The 20,388-nt window shown below is 36.3% G+C and overlaps 1 protein-coding gene and 2 long non-coding RNA genes across 3 annotated transcripts; all 3 read left to right on the top strand.

Annotated features, from left to right (window-relative positions):
- Positions 1-12,055: 12,055 nt before the first annotated feature.
- LOC149710185 (uncharacterized) lies at positions 12,056-12,744 on the top strand. Its single transcript, XR_016375669.1, has 3 exons — positions 12,056-12,214; positions 12,342-12,445; positions 12,544-12,744. It is a non-coding gene; the product is annotated as an uncharacterized LOC149710185 (long non-coding RNA).
- A 2,966-nt stretch (positions 12,745-15,710) lies between these two features.
- LOC149710184 (uncharacterized) lies at positions 15,711-17,305 on the top strand. Its single transcript, XR_016375666.1, has 3 exons — positions 15,711-16,430; positions 16,537-16,627; positions 17,075-17,305. It is a non-coding gene; the product is annotated as an uncharacterized LOC149710184 (long non-coding RNA).
- An 11-nt stretch (positions 17,306-17,316) lies between these two features.
- LOC149710183 (uncharacterized) lies at positions 17,317-19,237 on the top strand. The gene is made up of 5 exons (XM_089860767.1): positions 17,317-17,446; positions 18,340-18,569; positions 18,639-18,904; positions 18,998-19,142; positions 19,223-19,237. The coding sequence occupies exons 1-5, from the start codon at positions 17,329-17,331 to the stop codon at positions 19,235-19,237; spliced, it is 774 nt and encodes a 257-aa protein (XP_089716893.1). The 5' UTR covers positions 17,317-17,328.
- The last annotated feature ends 1,151 nt before the right edge of the window (positions 19,238-20,388 follow it).

Genomic DNA, 20,388 nt, shown 5'->3' with positions numbered 1-20,388 from the left:
ACATAGATATCTTCGACTTGGAATCTTTAACTATTTTCTGAGCCCTTCTGCTTTAATTAAAGGGGAGGAGGCATGGAACCCGCCACCCCTGACGTCATACATCGATTATTTAAACTTAGAAATCACGTGACATCGACCTGCACCGTAATTCCCGCGACCAACGCGCTCCAAACCCAAATGTCAATCAACATCCCCAGAGTTACCCAAAACATTAGAATACGTGTGAAAAGGCTTAAGGTTGGGAAAAAATGCCACGTTTTCTTGAAATTATTAGAACATTTGTTTTCGATATTGAATTACGTCTAAGCCATTGACATGTTTAACAATTGGAGAAATTGCAGTTTCTAAAACGGCAAAACCTCAGTTGTTCTCCTCAGTGCATAAACCGATGTAGCAGACAGCGAAAAAGGTCATGAACTCGACGGTTGTCCAATGCACTCGAAGACCAAATTAAACGCGAAGAAGGCGGAGCTGTCGGCTATCGCGGTTTAAGGCCCATCCCCTTACCTTCAATCAGATATTAGTATGGACAGAAGTGAGATGAGACCAGAAGTACTGAGCTAACCAAATTCTTCACTCGGCGAAAGTGAATATTCTTGATAACACACCAACGGTTGGCCCTCTGGTGGCGGTTTCAGAATTTCCCCTCCAAAACGTGAGACGCTCGCGGCGGTAGACGGCCGAACTAGATTCTAGCACAGGCGTCCGTGTTCCGCGGCTTTAGGTTGAGGGGAAGGGGGTAGGAAATGTTTTTGGAACTCGACCAATTTTTTTCTCTCTAGTTTTAGCGCGTGGGAAGCGGCATAAAATCCTCAAATTTGTTCACTAGTGCCAGGATCTACTATCAATGCTAGAGCCCTTCACTTCTAGTCTCATCTCACTTCTGGTATGGAGTAATGGAGTCTATGGCTCTAAAAGATTCCTAGTAGAAGAAATCTATTTATTCCTGTAACAAAACATTAGGTGTTTTTCCATGAATACAAAATTAAGTATAGATTGGAACGTTTGCGAAAATGTTTGTACCGAATCGTGCGAGTAATTGGTTCGATGGCAGTACGTTTCGTATGCTACTATGATAGCTTTTAATATTACAGGAGAGTTGGTTGCGCGTTCAATTTTTAATATAATAGAAAAATGTTAGGTGTCTTTTCATAAAAACAAAATAACAATCGGAAAACGCGACGTAAGTCAAGCAGTCAAGGGTTTTAGGTAAACGCCTATAGTTAATGGTAAAGTAAGGGAGACATAATATTACCTTAAATATAGTACTAGGACTGGTTTCGAATTTTCCATTGCTAAGTGAACGCGTTAGCCATTTAATTCGTTTGTGAAAAGCGCTTTTCTGGATTACGGTTTTGAAAGATTGAAAAGGTGAATATAATTATGTCGTCGCAAATATTAATAGACCATTATATATTATTAAGTACAAATAAAAGCACCAGTGCAAGTACGAATACAAGCACCAGTGCAAGTACGAATACAAGCACCAGTGCAAGTACGAATACAAGCACCAGTGCAAGTACGAATACAAGCACCAGTGCAAGTACGAATACAAGCACCAGTGCAAGTACGAATACAAGCACCAGTGCAAGTACGAATACAAGCACCAGTGCAAGTACGAATACAAGCACCAGTGCAAGTACGAATACAAGCACCAGTGCAAGTACGAATACAAGCACCAGTGCAAGTACGAATACAAGCACCAGTGCAAGTACGAATACAAGCACCAGTGCAAGTACGAATACAAGCACCAGTGCAAGTACGAATACAAGCACCAGTGCAAGTACGAATACAAGCACCAGTGCAAGTACGAATACAAGCACCAGTGCAAGTACGAATACAAGCACCAGTGCAAGTACGAATACAAGCACCAGTGCAAGCGCGAATACAAGGATGCCAAACACTACAAAGTATACTGTAGTGATATCAACCCTATAAGAATTATTGACGACTTATAAATTTAGATTAAAATTATACGAAATGAACAATAGTAGTAGTAATGGTTGCACATGTGGCAAATCGCATGACGGGTTTAATTCTAGAGGGCCGGTAGGCCCTTCTAGATAAGATCCCACACCCTCCCGTAATGTTAAATGAAAATTCACAGATTTTCGCCGATTTTCCCATAGGAATAACATGGGGTTTATGGTGCTCCTGTACATCGAATCATTTAAAAACTAAAGCGAAGTTACGTTTCGGAATACTTTCAAATTAACAAGTAACTATTCAAGGTGTGCCTTTTTCAAGTTTCATCAAAATTAATTAAGTCTAAGTATGTTAATTTAATTAAAAATGTAAGTACCTCAAAAGATTATTCTACAGCAGACGACGCTAGTTGTTCAATACTCTACAGTAGACGACGCTAATTTGCCATTTCACCGCCTTGAAACTTTAACTTGATATATTTCAATAAATATAATACTATATTTATTAAAAATTTCTCTGGCGGGTCTATTTTTCGTTTAATTATGTGTCTCGGTTGAAATTCTATACTTAAGATACCTTTTTAATTTATATTTTAGATGTTAGTTTCGACCAAGGCTTAAGTTGCCTTACTTAGGCCATGGATTTATAATAGAAGCTTACGCTTCATGGATATTTCACTGTAGCCTTCAGTAAGGCATAAGGATAGATGGATCAGTGTTGGAAATAAGGATTTTTTTTAAAACTGGACCTGTGGCCTAGGTATTTTAATTAAAATAACTGGCCACGGTGCCACTCACTGTAAACGTACAAGGGCAACGAACGCAATGTCATGGATAATTGTAATCGTAGAGTGGACTGTAAAAGATACGGATTTGATAGTTTAAAAATCGTGGCAGGATGTTGGTTTTGAAGTTGACTATTAAGCTCGGGTTCTAAAACGAATTGTGAGCCGTATCTTATAAGAATATGTAGAAGTGTAGAACCATTTTTAACCTCGTCCTAGAAGTGAAAAATTTCGCATTTCAGGCAAAAAATTATTTTATAATAGATTAATACAAATGCAGACTGAAGGAACAGATATTATATAAAAAAGGACTTGGTTTGCCCAAGCCTGAAAAACAAAACGATAAGAGTTTTTTCCAGTTGACTGAAGCGCGGATATTTTATTTTTCTATATAATTTTAAAGACAATCCGTATTTTACTACTCTTTAGAATTTAATTCAATCTCCTGATTTTACTGCTAATGGATTTATTTCCTATAAATTAATTGAAATAAAAAATTACTTATCTCAGATTTTTCAACAATTCCATTTTCGTAAAATTTTATCATGAAAAATCTGAGATAAATAACTTTTTATTTCAATTAATTTATAGGAAATAAATCCATTAGCAGTAAAATCAGGAGATTGAATTAAATTCTAAAGAGTAGTAAAATACGGATTGTCTTTAAAATTATATAGAAAAATAAAATATCCGCGCTTCAGTCAACTGGAAAAAACTCTTATCGTTTTGTTTTTCAGGCTTGGGCAAACCAAGTCCTTTTTTATATAATATTTAAAAGCGTTGAGTGTGTGTTTAGGGTGGTTTCTTATTTTGTTACTAAATTCATTCCCACAGTGTTATTGCCAAATACTCCGTCGCCTGAAATAGAATGCCGTTGTTTGAGAATGAGACGTTCAACATTGCAGCAATAAACGTAAGTTTTTAACTAAAACGGTAAAAGTGGCGCTGTGAAATTCCATTTCGTTGGATTCTTTATCTGCATTAATGGGATTTACCCTAAGATGGAGCGGTACTAAGTCACTGAGTGACTTAATGTAAAACCAGAAATTTCCAAAACAATAATAAAAATTGTTTGAACTAAGACAGGAGCTCAAAATGCTCCCATAACCTTACGCACCATATTCCTGTTTAATACGCGATAAAAATGTTTCAGACAAGTACTTTACTTCTTGATACTCTTTACGATGGATCCGTTGTTCCTCGTTGGGGTCCGGATTTTCACTTTTTCCAAACGCTAGTGCGTCTACTGGGATTCAAGTAATGAAGGCCTACTGAAGTGTATGAGCGGCTTAGGTTTCCCCAATGGAGTTTTTGGGGGAACCAAGGCGCTCAAGACCATATGAAAATCAGTAAGATCCCTTTGAACGTTAATTAGATATCGCTTTGTGGTACCGAAGGATAAAACCTATGGAATACGTAAACCTGACAAAAACTACACTGGAATTTATGGAATGCTACAAAGAGGGGTATATAGCCTTACACATTTTCTAGTTACAGTTTCAGCTAATTTTTCGTGAAGCGTATGAACAGCAAAATGACCATGCATCATGAAACGAAACCTAGTCTGAACAGACCATAAACTATGATGGGTCAGTTTGCGGTTCAATACCTGGCGTAAATGAAGGTTTCAAAAAAATAATTAGGTGACTTGATCACAACAAGATATCAAAGTTGTTAGATAGGTCTACCACTTCAAGCACGAGTTCATGACATGTCATTATCGAATTTATAGGAAGCGGATTTTGCGATTTGCTCAAGTTTAATTACAGCCCAACGCCAGCAAGTTGTCGATTACTGTCCAGTTTGCAAACATGATGTTTTAACCTTCTTCACGAGAAAACCAGACAATCAACGTCACAATCAAAGCATGTTCTTCCTGGCACCTTTTCAGGAACAAGTAAAATAACGAACTGGACTATGAAAACAGATACAAAACTCTAACCCATCAGCTGTTTAATCCAGGTCTGGTATTTGGTTTTGATGTGCGTTTGTGCCCTGCCATTCATAATGAAAACGGTTCGATTAGCAATTCCGGAAATTGTACCGTTTCTTCAACAGTTTTCATTATGGAGCATCATTTCGCATTACATCGGTTTAAGTGAGTATATTAATCCCAAAGTTGAAGAAGTATATAATACTTCTCTCAATTCTCTTCGAGAGAAGTGTACCACAAAGCGGGGTAAAATTTGTAACATGATTCTTCCCAACATCACTCCCTACATTTGGAGCAAGGTTAATAAACCCATTCACGTTCGCGATAAATTGTTCCCTCATCCTTACTCTATAAGCGCTTAACTATTTGCCAAGGTGCATGCGCTTGTGGATTTTGGCCCCACGTCAAGACAATCAAGGTTTGTGTAGAGTTGATTGCTGAAGATTTAGTACCATGCAAACAGTTAAAGAATTCACCCCATGGTGCGATGCCCATCTGAAGTTTGATGAGCAGGAGAGCAAACAAGAGAATCATATTACATATCTAAAGTATTAAGAGATTGCAGAGTGTCATCCTTCTTCTATTATCCCCTTCTGGTTTTACTAATTATGTTACTTCCTCCAGAACAGTTAAATGGAAAGCATAATTCAGTATATCGCCATCTTACGGTCATCATGATGATTTCTTTCGGTTGCTTGTTTAAAATCTACAGTTCAATGTTATCTTCTTCGGTGAGCACAAAACCAGCGGGCGCAACCATCGACACTGCTAAGCAACTAGTGGACGCCATTAAATACGAGAATTACTCCATCGGACTTGTGAAAAGGTTCGACGTATATGAAGATATTTTGAAAGTAAGTCGACGCTGAACGATATGTCGCTTTCGTTCGCAATTAACAACGGGATGTTATTGATTTACTGTCAGAAATCGTTGAAGATGGAATTGATTATTTTGGGAACAAACTTGGAAAAGTACAAGGACAAAAACAGAAAAACATTTAAGGAGGCTGTCAATGATATGGTCAATTCAAAATTCGCCCTGATAGCTAACCCGGATTACGTCTTTCACACTTTGCTAAAACAAAATTTGTCTTCAGAGAAATTTCAAATTTACGTAGCAAATGAATATTTGCAGAAAATGTATATAACATTCCCCTTCGGAAAGACATTCAAGCATAAGGATGTCTTCTACCAAAGGTATTTGATGTTTCATCCCAATCCAAGGTTATCTCGAAGAGATTAGATCAACACTACTTTCGGATATAGCGAAACCGCCGACGGAAGAAATAAGTATACTAAACTGTAGACCTATGAAACTGGGAGTAAAATTGTGATTTCCAGACAAAGTTAGTGTTGGTCTGATTTCGTATGACATTATATTCGAAACGAATGTAAGCAAGTTACTTTTAATCGGGATGATATTATTAATATCTTAAGGTTTAGTAACTCTAAAGGCCCATTTAGACTAGTGAAAAATATTACGTTCCAGTCGGTCGCCTCGTTAGTTTCGTTTCGGTGGCGTCGGTACGTTCAGAGCAGAAGACTTAAAACGAGTCACGTACATGACGATTTTTGAACCAAGACTTTTGAATACTAAAATAGCCGAATCCAAAATTTACAAATACCACCAAAAATCACGTCAATAATCAGAGAAGTTTTCTTATATCGTCTGCTAAAGCATAACGCACTCGATCATGCGTTCCTGCGCCAGTAAGGCATGATCGAGTGAGCTATGCTTAAAGAAAAGGTCCTAAGGTGGTGCCATCTCGACACTGTCCAACAAAATTGAAGATTTGCAACCTAACACGCGAATCTTTACTTATAGTCGTTGACACGTGTGAACAGTCTAATTAAGCGAGCAAAATGACTTCACCGACGTGAACATAAGATTTTAGTTTAGTCTGAATGGACTTTAATAATTAATTGTAAGGCAACTGTTATTGTTTAAAACTTTAAATGCCTAAAGTACTAAGTTCTTAGAGTTCTGCGCGATTCAAAGTAAACTTTTCTTAAGTTGTTGAAACAATTAATGATTTTCGTTTAAATATTTTAGAATTGGGAGAATAATATCACACGGTTTTTGGATAAAATGGGAAATGTACAAGAGATTCCAGATCCAAAGATATCAGCTAGCGAACGAGGCATTTAAGGAAATTGTTTATATTCAATTCAGCGATTTGGATGATATTTTCAAGACAGTATTAATTATCGCTATTATTTCTTTTGTTCTCGTTAATGTGGAACGCCTCCATCGGGTTCTTTGTCGCCATTACAAGTTAAGCCGGCTTAAAGAAAATCGGAAACACAGTTCATTACGAAACATAAACAAGCGAACGCAAATCCCTTTGAAAATTGAAATCCATGATAAATGAAATTAGAAAATAACACTAGTTTTATCTTTATAATTGTTTGAAAGCTTAAAGAACTGAAAATTTTCCTTTCCTTGAAATGATATATATGATTTGTTATTATGTTTGATAATTTTGTATTATCTGTTACCATTCATTATCCAATTACATGATAATTGTGGTAAAAAAACCAAGGACCGCCATCCGCAACTGTCTTATTTTTAATTACTTCCTTTGGTCAGCAGTTTAGTGTACAGAATTTCTTCCGAAATAAATGAAATTGACATGAATTACCTAAATGCGCTTCCCAGAATCCCAGCAAAAAATACTTTAGCCACTTTTCCATTTATACCTCGTGGAAAGTCAATAAACGGCGTCTAAGCCAAAACTATGGATTGCAGGCCTAAACCTTCGTGAAGTAGTTCAAGAATAAAGCGATTTATACTGAAACAATTAACTTCGAGTTAAGACTGAAGTTTTCTTTCTCCGACAACTTAGCATTTATAACTTAGTTCTAGGCATAGTATTTTTTTTTTTCAAGTTAAATAACAAGGGCAAAAATAATTTTGCTATACTCCGTGTGGTTTACAATGTGCCAAGGCTGTACAGCATTTCTAGTTTAGCTTAAATTTTTTCTCTTTCCGTAAATCGCAGAAAATCAACACAATCACAAATAAACCCTTGTAGTAACAAATATCACATATAAAAAAAATTCACTTAAAAGATACGTTTCACAACTCCATTTAGAACCGTAGCTTTATACAGAACTTAAAAGCCGTCCTCGTGCCACGATTTTTGCACTATTAAAGTTGTCACTTTTACCAGTCCCCTTTACCATAGCAATATCCATGAAATCGCGTCCACTGCCTTTCAATGTGCATCAAAGGTCTACCAAGCATCGGCGTATAACCCCGTTGGTTTTTACGTAACCACACGGAGTAATAATCTTTATGCGTATTGCTACAACGGTAAGAAATAAGCGCGGACTGAACATACTGGGTCAGTGCATGGCAATTTCAAAATAAAAATTAAATCACTGCACGTCCAGTGCTATTTGTCGGTGTAACAGCAAAGCACTTTCACGCTTAGCTGGTAATGCTTTCTTTAAATTACGCTAGGCCTACTAATGGAAGAAAAGTAGCTCATTTGGTCCTGTTTTGTTTAAGCACGCGAAAGTGTTTAAATTTTCCTAAAGAAAGTAGTGTTTGTTCCCAATGGAAGTAGAAATAAAGAAGGTTCCAATATTTGCACAACCCATTCCGTTGCGTACTGTTCTTAAATTCTGGCATAGGAACCATCAGTAAGAAAATAATAGAGTTCAGTAAATCGAACGACGGTGTTACTGACAAATATTGCCTGCCAAATAGAAATAATGAAGTTGTTTGAGAATGAGACGTTCACCATTGCGGCAATAAAGGTAAGTTTTTCGTTATAATAATACTTATAAGGATTTTTGTGGTCCTCACGCCTTTAATTAACTGTCTCTGAGTAAAACATAATTAAATGCTTGCAGACAACTACATTAATTCTTGATATTCTGAATGATGGGTCCGTTGTTCCTCGATCGGGTGCGAATTTTTACTTTTTCGAAACGCTAGTCCATCTACTGGGTTTCAAGTAATTAACGCTACACTATGAGCGGTTTGGTTTTTCCCAAATTTGTGGAAAAACTAAGACGATATGACAAATAAATAAGAACCCCTTACGGTAATTAGATATCATTTTGTGGTTCCGAAGGATCAAACCTACGGAATACGTAAACCTGACGGAAATTACACTGGAATTTATGGAATGCTACAAAGAGGGGTATATAGCGTTACACATTTTCTAGTAAAAGCTTTAGATAATTAGATGTATAACACGTGAAATAGTGAAAGAAAAATTGTTTAATTTAGTGATAAAGTCAAAATAAAGTTGAACTAACGCAACGGAAAGTCACCTACACTCAACTATCGCAGACGATTTAAATTTAAAGACGAGTAACTCAAATTGCAAACTGACTCTTCATTGCAGCATATCGGCAACCTATATTTTAAGTGTTTTCACAAAGTTGCGTGACTTTATCACTACATTAATGAAGTCAATCAGAATTTGTAACTGTGCTTTTCCAACACAAGAAAAAAATTATAACATGTCACAAAACGTGCGGTGAATCAAATGAAACTAACTGTATCATTTATCGAATTTAAAGGAAGCGGACTTTGCTATTTGCTCAAGCTTAATTACAGTCCAACGATATGAAGTGGTCGATTATTGCCCAGTCTGCAAAAATGACATTTTAAACTTCTTCACGAGAAAACCCGATCACCTTCGTGACAATCAAAGCCTGTTCTTCCTGGCACCTTTTCATGAACAAGTAATTAACAAAAGTTTCAAACTAATGCGAAAACCACTGGACGTTGAAAATAAGCTACAAAATTATAACCCTTCACGCTGCGTCTTATTTTAGCTCTGGTATCTGGTGCTGACGTGTGTTTGTGCTCTGCCAATCATAATCAAAATGGTTCGCACAGCAGTTCCGGAAATTGTACCGTTTCTTCAAGAGTTTTCACTGTGGAGCGTAATTTCGCATCATATAGGGTTAAGTGAGTAAAATTGTTTACCTATCTTAAAAGACCAATAATACAGCAATAGCGTCATCACGTGACCAAGAAACGTCGGTGACGAATAAATCGCCAAATCCCGTAAAACGTCACAGTTCAAAAAAAACCGCAATGGCGCCTTATATCTTTCCATTTTTAAATTGGTTTTAAATATTTAGATTACAAAAATTATTTCAGAAACACAAACTACAAGCAAATTTTTAGACCCTCATATCATGGTCTTTGATTATAAAAAATAAACAAAAGTGGTGGTCATTTCCTCCAAACTACAAATGCATGAAGAAAAGCACACCCCCAAAGAAAATCCCCCTTTTTCCTAAAAAAATTGCATTAATGATAATTTTAATTGGTTTCTCCAGGACAGTTCAATGGAAAGAATAATTCAGCATTTCGCCATCTTACGGTCATCATGACAATTTCTTTGGGTTGCTTGTTTAAAATCTACGGTTCAATGTTATCTTCTTCGGTGAGCACAATACCAGAGGGTGCAACCATCGACACTGCAAAGCAACTAGTAGACGCCATTAAATACGAGAATTACTCCATAGGACTTGTGAAAAGGTTTGATGTATTCCAAGATTTGTTGAAAGTAAGTCGAGGCAAACCAAGACGAGCATCGTTCGCCAATAACAACAGGACGTTATTGAATTACTTGCAGAAATCGTACAAGAATGAATTGATTATTTTGGGCGAAAATTTGGAAAAGTTCAAACTCAAAAACAGGAAAACCTTTTTGGAAGCTGTCAATGATATCGCCCATTCAAAATTCGCCCTCATATCTAGCCGGAATTATTTCTTTGAAATGTTACATAATTTATCTTTGAAGAAATGCTCAATTCATGTTGCAAACGAATATTTACAGAAAATGTATATAACATTCCCCTTCGGAAAGACATTCCAGCATAAAGATGTTTTCTATCAAAGGTATATATGATTTATCTTGCAAATTCATGCTTGAAAGGTTATACATCTTTTGTGAAATCAGACAACACGGTTGAAACTATGTTTTTCGTTGAAAAAAAAAATATAGAATTGGAAGAATCATTTCACACGGTTTTTGGATAAAATGGGAAATGTGGAAGCAGTTTCAGATTCAAATCGAACAGACGGCGAACGAGGAGGCATCAAATGAAATTGTTTACATCAAATTCAGCGACTTGGAAGATATTTTCAAGGCATTATTAGCGTTATTCATTATTTCTTCTGTTTTTCTTAATTTTGAACGTCTGTACCGGGTCCTTTGTCGCTATTATAGGCTACGCAGGCTTACACAAAATCAGAAACGCGTAAATAACCAAAATACAAAACATAGCTTTGGAACTTGATAAAAAATAATCCATGAGAACATGAATAACTAAGTCTAGCATTATTCTGTAATCCACTGTCAAAAAGCGATAGGAGAAGCCATAATTTATTTGCATGATTTACATTAATATACTTTCCAGTAAAAAATATCATTAGCTTCTTTTACATTTATACCTCGTGGAAAGTCGATAAGAATAATAAACAGCGTCTTTAGCCATAAATATGGCTTGTAGGCCTAAACCTTCGTAAAGTAGTTCAAGAAGGTAATTATAAGCAGAAACAATTAACTTGTAGTTTTCTTAAGCACTTTAACATCTTAGCATTTCTAATTTTTTTCGTAAGATAAATAATATTTTTACGCGTATTTCTCCAACGGTAAAAATATGCGTGGCCTGAACATACTGTGTCAGTGGCCATTGCAAAAACAAAACAAAAAATCAAACCACCGCTCGACCAGTGCTAATTGTCGGTGTAATAGCAAAGCAATTTCACACTTAGCTGATAATGCGTTACCTTAATTACGCTACTAATGGAAGAAAAGTTTTAATAATAAAAGAAAAGCAAATCAATTGCTTCTGTTACGTAACGGTGGCCTATGAAAACTTAAGCACGCGAAAGTGTTTTTCTTTTTCGCAAAAGAAAATAGTTGTTGTTCTCAAAGGCAGTAGAAAAAAAGAATATTTGTACAACGCATCCCGTTGCGTGCTGTTGTTCTTCAACTCGGGCTTAAGAACCATCAGGTAAGAAAATATTTTTGTGATATTCTTTACACTTGAAATTGGAGTAGTCAACTTTTGACTCTGTTACCTTAGTCTTTTTAATACGTCGGTTTAATATCTAACCCTGAAAATACCTCGACTACATTTTACATCCTATAGGTACCGGGGTCGTGGTTGGGGTCCCCTTACGAAGTGCAATATTTGGTTCTAGTGAGGCTGGTAAGTCAAAGTCCTGACTGGTAGTGCTAGAACTTTAGTAAGATCAATGCTCTTAATAGAGGTCGATTAGAACTTTCATAAAAGATTTCCAAATAGTTAAAGGAACGTATATTGTTTTATCCAATGAATACATAATTAAGATCGATTAGAATTTCTCAGCAAATGTTTCTACCGAAGCGTGCGGGTCATGCATGGCTAGATGTTAATGCTACCTTTTAATATTATCGGAAATTACGAGGTTCTTTTGAAAATTGAGGGAGCCTTTCAGTTTCGCTTCTAAATGTGTTCACGAATCACACCGTGTTACTGACAAATATTGCCCGTCAAATATAATGAAGTTGTTTGAGAATGAGACGTTCACTATTGCTGCAATAAACGTAAGTTTTTTCAAATATAATAATAATAGTTAGCAGGGTTTTTGTGGTTCTCTAAAAACCCCTACACGTCAAACCTCTCACGCCTTTTAATTAACTGTCCCTGATTAAAACAATTAAATACTTGCAGACAAGTACTTTTATTATTGATATTCTGAACGATGGGTCTGTTGTTCCTCGATCGGGTGCGGATTTTAACTTTTTCAAAACACTAGTCCGTCTACTAGGCTTCAAGTAATTAACTATGAACGGCTTAGTTTTCCCAAATTTGTGGCAAAACTAAGGCGTTTAAGATGATATCACAAGAAGTAAGATCCCTTTATGTTAATTAGATATCGTTTTGTGGTACCAAAGGATAAAACATACGGAATGCGTAAACCAGACAAAAACTACACTGGAATTTATGGATTGCTACAAAGAGGAGTATAACGTTATACATTTTCTAGTAACAGCTTTAGTTCATTGGATGTACAGCGCTTGAAATAGTGAAAGATGAATTACTTAGTATAGTGATAAAGTCAATTCACGGAAACGGAAATTCACATACACTCAACCATCGCAGATGATTTAAATTTAAAGACAAGTAATTCTAAAAAATAAATGGAAAAGGACTATTCATTGCAGCATATCGCCATCGTACATTTTAAGTGTTTTCACAAAATTCCGTGACTTTATCATTAATTAAATCAGTCAGAATTTGTAACAGTGCTTTGAACGTGCGGAGAATCAAATGAAATTAACTGTATAATTTATCGAATATATAGGAAGTGGACTTCGCGATTTGCTCAAGCTTAATTACAGCCCAACGCCAGCAAATTGTCGATTACTGTCCAGTTTGCAAACATGACGTTATAACATTTTTCACGAGAAAACCCGATCAGCTTCGTGACAATCAAAACCTGTTCTTCTTAGCACCTTTTCAGGATCAAGTAATTTATAAAAGTTTTTTTTAAGTAATGCGAAAAAGACTGGACGTTGAAACAGCGGTTTATTTTAGCTTTGGTATCTGTTCTTGATGTGTCTTTGTGCCCTGCCAATCATAATGAAAATGGTTCGCTTAGCAGTTCCTGAAATTGTGCCGTCTCTTCAAGATTTTTCACTATGGAACGTCATTTCGCATCATATAGGGTTAAGTGAGTAAAACTGTGTAGATGGACTAGGTCTTGATTTTAATTGGCACGGATGTTAAAGTAATCATCCAAATTACAAATGCATTAAGCCAGCTAGGCCTGAAGAAAATTGCTGAGTCAAAGCAAAACCCTTATTCCAATAATATTTGTATTACTGATTATTTTAATTGGTTCCTCCAGAACAGTTCAATAGAAAGAATAGTTCAGTATTTCGCCATCTTACGGTCATCATGACAATTTCTTTGGGTTGCTTGTTTAAAATCTACAGTTCAATGTTATCTTCGTCGGTGAGCACAATACTATCGGGTGCGACTATCGACACTGCAAAGCAACTAGTGGACGCCATTAAATACCAGAATTACTCTATTGGACTCGTACATAACTTTGACGCATTCGAAGAATTATTAAAAGTAAGTCGAGGCAGACCGAGGTGGCGTTCGTTCGAGTAAAATTTCGTTCTTGAATTACTGGCAGACATCGTACAAGAATGAATTGTATATCTTGGGCGAAAATTTGCGAAAGTTCAAAGACAAAAATAGGAAAACGTTTCTGGAGGCCGTCAATGATATCGCCAGTTCAAAATTCGCCCTCGTATTTACACCAGGATTTTTCTTTCAAATGTTACATGATTTATCTTGGAAGAAATGCCCAATTCACGTTGCAAACGAATATTTACAGAAAATATACATAACATTTCCCTTCGGAAAGACATTCCAGCATAAAGATATTTTTTATCAAAGGTATATTTGACATTTCGCCTAAATTCATACAGTTTTTGTTAAATCAGACAACATTGTTGAATCAATGATTTTTCTTGGAAAAAAAAATTAGAATTGGAAGAATCATATCACACGGTTTTTGGATAAAATGGGAAATGCAGTCGAAGTTTCAGATTCAAATCCAACAGAGAGCGAATGAGGCAACAAAAGAAATTGTTTACATCGAATTCAGCGATTTCGAAGATATTTTCAAGGCCTTATTTGCATTCTTTATTTTTTCTTCAGTTTTTGTTAATTTTGAGCGTCTCTACCGCGTTCTTTGTCGCTATTATAGGTTACACAGACTTAGACAAAATCAGAAAAACGAAAACTAAATAAGCAAAATACAAAACATGAATAACTAAGATTAGAATTATTCTGTAGTCTACTGTCAAAAGGCGATAGGAGACATAAATTTGCATTAATTATTTGCATTAATATTCTTTCAGCAAAATATATCATTAGCTTCTTTTACATTTGTACCTCGTGGAAAGTCAATATCAATAATAAACAGCGTCTTTAACCAAAAATATGGCTTGTAGGCCTTAACCTTCGTGAAGTAGTCTAGTTCAATAAGCTAAACAATTAACTTCGAGTTAAAAATGGAGTTTTCTGAAGCACTTTTAGTATTTAAAACTTAGATCTAGTATTTATTTCTCAAGATTAATAATAACCTCTAGGTATATTGTTCCGACGGTAAGAAATAAGTTCGAACTGAACATACTGGAACAGTGGCCATTACAAAAACAAAAAGAAATCACCGCTTGTCCAGTGCGAACTATCGGTGTAACAGCAAAGCAATTTCACACTTAGCTGATAATGCGTTACTTAAATCACGATACTAATGGAAGAAAAGTTTTAATAATAAAAGAAAAGAAAATCAATTGCTCCTGTAACGTAACGGTGGCCTATGAAATCTTAAGCACGCAAAAACGTTTTCCTTTTCTCGAAAAGAAAATAGTTGTTGTTCTCAAAAGCAGCAGAAAAAAAAGAAGGTTCAGATAATTGCACAACGCATCCCGTTGCGTGCTGTTGTTCTTCAACTCTGGCATAAGAGCCATTAAGTAAGAAAATATTTTTTTTTATTATTCTACACTTGAAATAGAGTAGAATTAGTACAGGGTAAAATATTAATCCAGGTCGGGGTTGGGGTCAAGGTACCCCCGAAAAAAAACAAAAAAACAAGTAGAGTTAACACACGTCGGGGTAAGACAATACGGGTTCCAGAATTGTAGACAAAATTATCAAAAATCATAAAATTTCTTGGTATTTTGAAATTAGCTTATTTATTAATAATGAGGATTAAAATATACCTTTGCTACTAATCAGGTTAGTAACTATAAAAATCACACTTAATTCCGAGATATGCAGACTTCGCGATTCCCATAAAGGGCCATTGCCATTATAAAAGAAAGGGAATTAGGGACACCGATCAGCGAAAAGGATGATGGTAAACTTTGGTCTCTGTTACCTTAGTATGTTTAATTGTTCCCCTTCTCTTCTTTTCATAAAGGAGATCTTATTTGAGACGAATCAGACGATTGTTTTTGGAACAGGTCGGAAAAAAAAAAAAATCCCAGTACCAAAATCTAACCCTGAAAAAAACCGACTACAATTTACATCTAGGTACCAGGGTCGTGGTTGGGGTACCTGTACGAAGTACAATATTGGTTCATGTGGAATGGAGTATTCCAATGACTGATAGTGATAGTACGTCAATAAGATCAATGCTCCTAATAGAGGTCGATTAGAACTTTCATAAAAGATTTCCACACTTGATGGTGGCGTGTTTCCCAAATAGTTGAAGGAAACTATATTGTTTTATCCAATGAATACATAATCAAGGTCGATTAGAATTTCTCAGCAAATGTTTCTACCGAAGCGTGCCGGGTCATGCATGGCTCGATGTTAATGCTAACTTTTAATATTATCGCAAAGTACGAGGTTTTTTCCATGAATAGCAAATTAAAAAAATTGAGGTTGCCTTTCGCTTTCGCTTCTAAATGTGTTCGAGAATCACACCGTGTTACTGACATATATTGTCCGTCAAATATAATGAAGTTGTTTGGGAATGAGACGTTCACCATTGCTGCAATAAACGTAAGTTTTTCCGAATAGTAATAATAGTTAGCAGGGTTTTTGAAGTCCTCTGAATACACCAACACTTCAAACTTCTCACTCTTTTTAATTAGCTGTCCCTGATTAAAACATAATTAAATGGTTGCAGACAACAACTATTATTCTCGATATTCTGAACGATGGGTCCGTTGTTCCTCGATCGGGTCCGGATTTTAACTTTTTCAAAACGCTAGTCCATCTACTGGGTTTCAAGTAATTAAGGCTACACCATAAGCTTCTTGGCTTTTCCCAAATTTTTGGCAAAACTGAGGTGTTTAAGACGATATCACAATAAGTAAGATCCCTTTATGTAAATTAGATATCGTTTTGTGGTACCGAAGGATAAAACCTATGGAATACAAAAACCTGACAAAAACTTTACTGGAATTTATGGAATGCTACAAAGAGGGGTATAGCGTTATACATTTCCTAGATGTATTAATTAAATTAATTCACTAGATTAATTAGGTGTACAACACGTGAAATGGTGAAAGAAAAATTGTTAATTTAGTGATAAAGCCAAAAAAGGTTGAACTAACGCAACTGAAATTCACCTTCTTTATATTAAGTTCTAAGAATGATAAAGTAGATATGAATGAAACTTGAACCATCGCAGGTGATTTAAATTTAAAGACTATTGATTCTAATTAACTAAATGCAACCTTAATCTGGTTTGCGGCATATCAGCAGCCTATATTCTAAGGGTTTTCTCAAATTTGAATTACCTTATCACTAAATTAATAAAATCAGTCAAAATTTGCAACTGTGCTTTTCCAATAGAAGAAAAATTTCATAATATGACACAAAACGTGCGGTAAATCAAACCAAGTTAATTGTATTATTTATCGAATTAATAGGAAGCGGACTTTGCAATTTGCTCAAGCTTAATTACAGCCCAACGCCAGCAAGTTGTCGATTATTGTCCAGTTTGCAAACATGACGTGTTAACCTTCTTCACGAGAAAACCCGATAATCTTCGTGACAATCAAAATTGGTTCTTCATGGCACCTTTTCAGGAACAAGTAAAAGAACTAACTGGACGTTGAAAACAGAACTACAAAATTATAACCCTTGACGTTGCAACTTATTTCAGCTTTGGTATCTGTTTCTAATGTGTGTTTGTGCCCTGCCAATCGTAATGAAAGTGGTTCGCTTATCAGTACCTGAAATTGTACCGTCTCTTCAAGATTTTTCACTATGGAACGTCATTTCGCATCATATAGGGTTAAGTAAGTAAAATTGAGTAGATGAGTTATAGCAGAAGTGAGATGAGACCAGAAGTACTGAGCTGACCAAATTCTTCACTCGGCGAAAGTGAATATTCTTGATAACACACGAACGGTTGGCCCTCTGGTAGCGGTTTCTTAATTTTCCCTCCAAAACGTGAGACGCTCGTGGCGGTAGACGGCCGAACTAGATTCCAGCACCCCGTCCGTGTTCCGCGGCTTTATGTTGAGGGGAAGGGGGTAGGAAATGTTTTTGGAACACGACCAATATTTTTCTCTCTAGTTTTAGCGCGTGGGAAGCGGCATAAAATCCTCAAATTTGTTCACTAGTGCCAGGATCTACTATCAATGCTTGAGCCCTTCACTTCTAGTCTCATCTCACTTCTGGTTATAGAAATTTATATAGACTGGGTCTTGAATTTACTCGGCACGGACGTTAAAGCAGGGAGGAGAGGCCAGAAGGAGTAATAATGTGAATTGGCGGATTGGTTCGCTTCGTGGCTGAACTCGTCTCTCTCAGTCGCGGGCTCAGTCACTCGCTGCGGTGTCCGCGCGCATGAGTCAAATTTAAAAAACGGCTTTGAACTGGAAGTTGGAGCTGGCGGTGGTGTAGTAACCGATGCCAATCGCGCGTGCGCGTTAGCTAGAATCGAGGGAGAGAGAGAGAGAGATAAAAATTCGTACCCTCCCTTTTTCCCCCCTTCCATTTATATTACTGCTTCTTTAACATTAGATTAACACTCCCTCACTCCTCCCTGGTTAAAGGAACCGTCCAAATTACAAATGCACATAACCACTGGCTTGGAGAAAAGTGCACTACATTGTCAAAGAAAACCCCCCCCTTTTTTCAGGACTATAAAACTTGTGTTACTGATTATTTTAATTGGTTTCTCTAGAACAGTTCAACGGGAAGCATAAATCAGTATTTCGCCATCTTACGGTCATCATGACAATTTCTTTGGGTTGCTTGTTTAAAATCTACAGTTCTATGTTGTCTTCTTCAGTGAGCACAATACCAGAGGGTGGTACCCTCGACACGGCTAAGCAACTAGTGGACGCCATTAAATACATGAATTACTCAGTTGGAATTATCCATAAGCATGACTCAATCGAAGTTTTGTTAAAAGTATGTCAACCCAGACTGCGTTACGTTTCGACCGCGCTTGACAACTGGATGTTTTTAAATTACTGGCAGAAATCCTGGAACCAAGATTTGTGGATTTTGGGCCATAATTTGCGAAAGTTCAAAGACAAAAACAGGAAAACGTTTCCGGAGGCTATCAATGACATCCTCAATTCAAAATTCGCATTGATAGTTAGCCGGGACCATTTCTTTCAAATGTTACATGGATTATCTTTGAAGAAATGGCCAATTCATGTTGCAAACGAATATTTACAGAAAATGCATCTAACATTCCCCTTCGGAAAGACATTCCAGCATAAGGATGTTTTCTATCAAAGGTATATTTGATATTTCGTTCAATTTTTTTTTGTGAAATCAGACTACACTGTTGAAATATATGATTTTCGTTGAAAAAAAATATATATATATAGAATTGGAAGAATCATATCACACGGTTTTTGGATAAAATGGGAAATGCGGAAGCAGTTTCAGATTCAAATCCAACAGATAGCCAACGAGGAGGCATCAAATGAAATTGCTTACATCGAATTCAGCGATTTGGAAGACATTTTCAAGGCATTATTAGCATTCTTTATTATTTCTTTTGTTTTAGTTAATTTTGAACGTCTCTACCGGGTTCATTGTCACTATTATAGGTTACTCAGGCTTAGACAGAATCAGAAACACGTAAACTAAACAAGCAAAATACAAAACACAACATAAATAACTAAGTCTAGCATTACCCTGTACTCCACTCGCACTGTCAAAAAGCGATAATTGTTTTACGTCACTTAATTTTACAACCATCAAACCTCGGTATATACGTGTGCCTTTCGGCTTCTCATAGCAGACGGCATAGCCCACTCGATACTCAAATAGTGCGCCCACGTACGCAAACGGCTACTACTGTATGTAGGCTGGGAATCTTGTGTTCGCGAGCGCACTATTCGAGTTGGCTATGCTACCACTAAATAGGGTCGTACGGTATGGAAAAGTCGAGAATGCCCTCTGTGTCTTAAAAAAGAACTAGTTCTCATACTAATACAATGGCGCTACGCGGCAGCACTTGACAATCGCCTACCGAAGGGTAGGGGCGTGCGCAAGGTACACTGGGAGACTTTCATTGCCGCTCTATGTAACATAATTTTTCCTTGTTCCTATCGTCAATTAAGAGGCGACCTAGGTTAAGCCTGTTAGTTAGTCACGTAAGTGAATAAATTCATGATGAGAAATTATACTTCCCAGCCAAATATTATTATCTTCTGATAAATTTATAAAGCGTGGGAACTGGACCACCCTAGAAATTACTTTCACGATAAAAAAAATTCAATTTAGAATACAAACATTATATAACCGTATTGAAATATACCTATATCAGTATGAGTGAGATAAAATGTTCTCTAAGCCTATTTTAAGCCTATTTCTGTGGCTTTATGGAACTAAAACAAGACGACTCTCAATACATAACATCAATCAAGCGAGTTTGACGTTGCATTAGCCACAAAGTATACACGGACAAAGATACATAAGGACTTGGACCAGGTGCTGCTGGCCAACTAAAATTTCCATCAATCGTCCCCTTTAAAAAATATATATCCTTCCCATTATTATTACGAGTCCCCGTAAAAATACATCAAATTTTTCTATCAAGCTATAGAAGAGATAGAATTTTTCCAAGAGTAATATTGAAATATTGAATACATCCTTGGTTCTCGCGGATTCGACGCAAAAATATAGTGGGATTGTTAAATACATAGAAACGGCCCCAAAAAGAAGAGCGTATTTTTTATTTTTTTTTCGTGATTCAAACCGTCATTTCAAC

This window comes from Phalangium opilio, unplaced genomic scaffold (assembly GCF_054372755.1).
Source record: "Phalangium opilio isolate 3A_F unplaced genomic scaffold, DU_Popi_V2 ptg000011l_1, whole genome shotgun sequence".
Classification (NCBI taxonomy): domain Eukaryota; kingdom Metazoa; phylum Arthropoda; class Arachnida; order Opiliones; family Phalangiidae; genus Phalangium; species Phalangium opilio.
This window is presented reverse-complemented; position numbering and strand designations above follow the sequence as displayed.

Bases quoted from the DNA above. Each gene is read 5' to 3' on its own strand.
- LOC149710183 (XM_089860767.1), top strand. From the start codon at position 17,329: ATGTGTGTTTGTGCCCTGCCAATCGTAATGAAAGTGGTTCGCTTATCA. The intron at 17,447-18,339 runs GTAAGTAAAATT...TGGTTTCTCTAG, and splicing joins TTCGCATCATATAGGGTTAA to AACAGTTCAACGGGAAGCAT. The intron at 18,905-18,997 runs GTATATTTGATA...ATATATATATAG, and splicing joins AAGGATGTTTTCTATCAAAG to AATTGGAAGAATCATATCAC.